We start from the raw sequence: 3,601 nt of genomic DNA, 5'->3' as shown, positions 1-3,601 counted from the left end.
GTTTCCCCACAATACCAAAACCTGCTCATACACTGTGAGGGCCCATCTACTATATCCACAGTGTAATGCCAAGTGCTTGGTTCTTCTCGGACCCAATGCTCCATTACATTAGCACACATTTGTTTGTCCTATCCACCCTCCCAATCAGATATGGTGGCGACTGTGTGGTCCCGTTGAGGCATACTTCTCCATCCCTGGCATTTTGGGAGCATTGCAGGGACTGTCAGTGTTTGACTTTCCCACAACAGACAGCTGCCATTTTGGGAGCATTGCAGGGACTCAGTATTTGAACTTTCCCACAACAGACAGCTGCCATTTCAGCTGGGATCTTTGTTTCAGCTGCAGAATTGCGTGCTCCAGCAACAACCTTTGTGGTTATCGGCCACACTCAAAAAGCGCACAGACCAACTCCTATAGTAGTAGATCAGCCCTACGTCTCCTCCTTGTGGTTTTCCAGGTGGTTGCTCCAACGCTTCTGACACCCTACTCTTGGAGCCTCTACTACCAACACTTCCCCTCTGTACCCTAGTGTCCTTCTCCATTGGCCCACCTTTCCACTAGTTTTTATCATCTAATTCGGCTGCATCAGCCCAAAGGCTGGCATATCAAGTAGACATGTCCCTTTTGAACCCCCTTCAAACCTCAGTGCATCATGGAAATTAGAGAGCATGTGATAGCTGCTAGTGATGCTACCATTCAATATCGTCTTTTGTAAGGTTCCCATTGCCAACACAATGCTTTGATCATGCCAGCAGTGTCGTTGAAGGCTCCTACAGTGAGCTACGAGCTTCTATCATTCTGGATGCTTCTTCTCATTGTGCTGCCCCTCTGGTTTTAGAGCATGAGAAATGGAGAACGGTATGTAAAGCCCTGTATGACCATCAGTATCCTGGTGAGTGATGCTATAACGACAAACGACTCTTCTTTTGACAATAACCTTCACAAAGGTTTTGCTCCCTTTTTAGGACTCCTTCAATGAGATCTCTCTAGGAGAAGAACATGATACCACCAACAAATCCTCAATCCTCAATGCTATCCCAGACCCCGCTCTCATTGTATTAAGAAAGATGGCAAAAGCGGAAATGTACTTGTACTCACAAGACGTTTAAGACAGAATCCCACAGTGATTGCCGCATTGTAACTTACCACAAATCATGACCTTCTATGAAAGAGGCACAACATACCCAGCCAGGTGCGGTTGGGGACAGGGAATGCCAGCTAACTAGTGTATCAATTGCAATTGCAATTGCAAGCATTCATACACCAGAATAAACTTTGTTGAATTGTCAAAGTCATTCATGACCTTTCTTTGAGTTTTGAAAGACATGAGCTGATCAAGATCAACCCTGACAGGCACCTTATAAGCAGTTTATAACAGAAGCGCAGGATTTTAATTAGTGTCATGGAACAGTAAGAGCTTCACATGACCAGTTATTTTTTCATTGAGTGTGAGGCAGACAATAGTCATGGGGCCTTCTTTAGACCATAGCCTAACTATAAGGATAAGTGTTATTTACACTAATCTTAAATGAATGCCATACATGTCTCTGACGCTACCTTCACTAGATAATGCAATCACTCAACGAATAAAAATTGTGACAATGAAGCCAGCAAAAGAGAAGTTTTTTGAATATCACCACACGTAGACCTCAAAATGTTGCCGAAACTTGAAGAACATTGGTTTATCACGCAATTTGCAATAAGTATTAATCTTCAAGGTTGACTGCAAACAGTCTTGCCTTGAAAATCCTTGTGGATTCATACTGCAAAAAGGGAAAAACTCACCGCCAAAGTGAATATCCAAACGACGCAATCCACATAATTTACATGTATATTGCATTACATAACTGCACATGTATCGATAAGTTGCTGAAAAAGTCCCGGATTATCAAACTCGACATAAATACAGCCGTCGTTCGGTTTACCAACAGTGACAGAAAGACTGTATTTCTGAATGAACTTCTCAACGATCGGCTTGAGAATAGCATTTCCATCCCTACTGTGATTACCTTTACCGACGATGACGACAAGATCCTTTCGACCCATCTCCTTGCAGAGTGCAATTCGTTGCTCAACTTTCTCAATGGCCTCCTTGACAAAGAGTCCATGCAGATCTAATTCGCCCACATCCCTGGTGGCGTTGTGCTTGTTGAAAAGAGCCTCGGCCGCCTTCTTGTTGGCCTCAGCCATCAGTTGGGCTTGCGCTTTGGCTGCGTTGGACAAGGACTTTGCCTCTGCCTTTTTGCCTGATCGCCATGCCTCTTGTGATCTGGTGAGAAACTCATTCCGCCTGTGAGCAAATAGGGTTGCCTCTGCTCTATAGTCATCAGCCGAAGGCTCATCAACAGAAGAGGATAGCCAGTTCCCCATTTCTCAGAAAACCCCCAAAATCGCGAGCTGCACTCTTTCGTTCAACTTACATGAAACCCGCACACGTTAATCTCATCATTCTCTCTTCAAAGTTAGATTTGCACTTGAGAAAAATCCAGGAGTCAACAGTCATGTCGTTATTGCCATTTCAATACTGAGATTCCCCAACACTCATATCTTTATTGCCATATCAATACTGAGATCCCCTGAGCGGCTGAGCCTCATCACTATATCACACGGGCAGGCTCAAATGGGATCAATGGTGGAGGAGGAAAATGCAGGGTGCGTCAATCATGGACCGTTAGATCTGACGTTGCCCCAAATTTATTAGTTTCTCCAAATTTACAAATTTGTCTCGAGTTTGCTAATCGCCCACATTTATAATATGACAAACTCAAATCCCCTATATTTCAATGTACACATGAGGACGTAGTGGTTAGTGCACATGCCTCGTGGTGGGAAGGTCGGGGTTTCAAGACATGGGGTGCGGATTGACCCGAATTTACAAGCCTACCCGAATGTACTTTTTTGTCCGAATTTGCCAAATGCTCCAAATTTACAAATGTGCATCTGATAACCCAAATCACATAAGCCGTCGATCCCATTTGAGCATGCTCGTGCGAGATAGTGTGGAAGTTCAAGCATGCCAATTATCGACTCAAATTCATAAATATCGGGAGCACGCGATTAGTTATGTCCGAATTGCGACAATGTCCTGTGAAATTAATCGTGATGTAGGTAAAGAATGCCTTTGTAAATTGTTTAAAACCTCAAGGGTTTGATGGAGGAGGTTTATGTAAAGCAGCCACCTGGGTTTGAGTCACCCCCCCCCCCTCTTGAAAAACAAAGGTTTGTAAGTTGAAAAAGGTTTTATATGGCCTAAAGCTGTCACCAAGAGCATGATATGTCAGGATGGATAGGCATTTCAAAAATCTTGGCTTAAAAAGGAGTGCTTTTGATGCAAATTTGTATGTACTAAGAGAGAATGGAAAGAAAATCATTGTTATCTTCTTGTAGATGACTTAATTATTACAGTGATTACAAAGAGCTCATTCCACAAACTAGGAAGAGTTTGAGCTCTGAGTTCCAAATGACAAACTTGGGACTTTTACATTATTGCTTGGGGATTGAGGTTTGGCAATTCACAAAGAGCACCTTCATCTCTTAACGTATGCGACAAAAATTATAAAATCATTTGGGATGTTAGATTGTAAAGCTGTGAATCCAATGG

The 3,601-nt window shown here is 43.1% G+C and overlaps 1 protein-coding gene across 1 annotated transcript; it reads right to left on the bottom strand.

The window, feature by feature from the left end:
- Nucleotides 1–1,645: 1,645 nt before the first annotated feature.
- On the bottom strand, nt 1,646–2,523 carry LOC147448520 (endonuclease NBR9-like). The gene has a single exon (XM_086522402.1). The coding sequence runs from the start codon at nt 2,368–2,370 to the stop codon at nt 1,840–1,842; it is 531 nt and encodes a 176-aa protein (XP_086378528.1). The 5' UTR covers nt 2,371–2,523; the 3' UTR covers nt 1,646–1,839.
- Nucleotides 2,524–3,601: the final 1,078 nt, after the last annotated feature.

Source organism: Adiantum capillus-veneris, chromosome 10 (genome assembly GCF_014529385.1).
Source record: "Adiantum capillus-veneris isolate H3 chromosome 10, ASM1452938v2, whole genome shotgun sequence".
NCBI classification, from domain to species: Eukaryota; Viridiplantae; Streptophyta; class Polypodiopsida; order Polypodiales; family Pteridaceae; genus Adiantum; species Adiantum capillus-veneris.
Note: the sequence above shows the minus strand (reverse complement) of the source record. Positions and strands in the feature narration are given on the sequence as shown.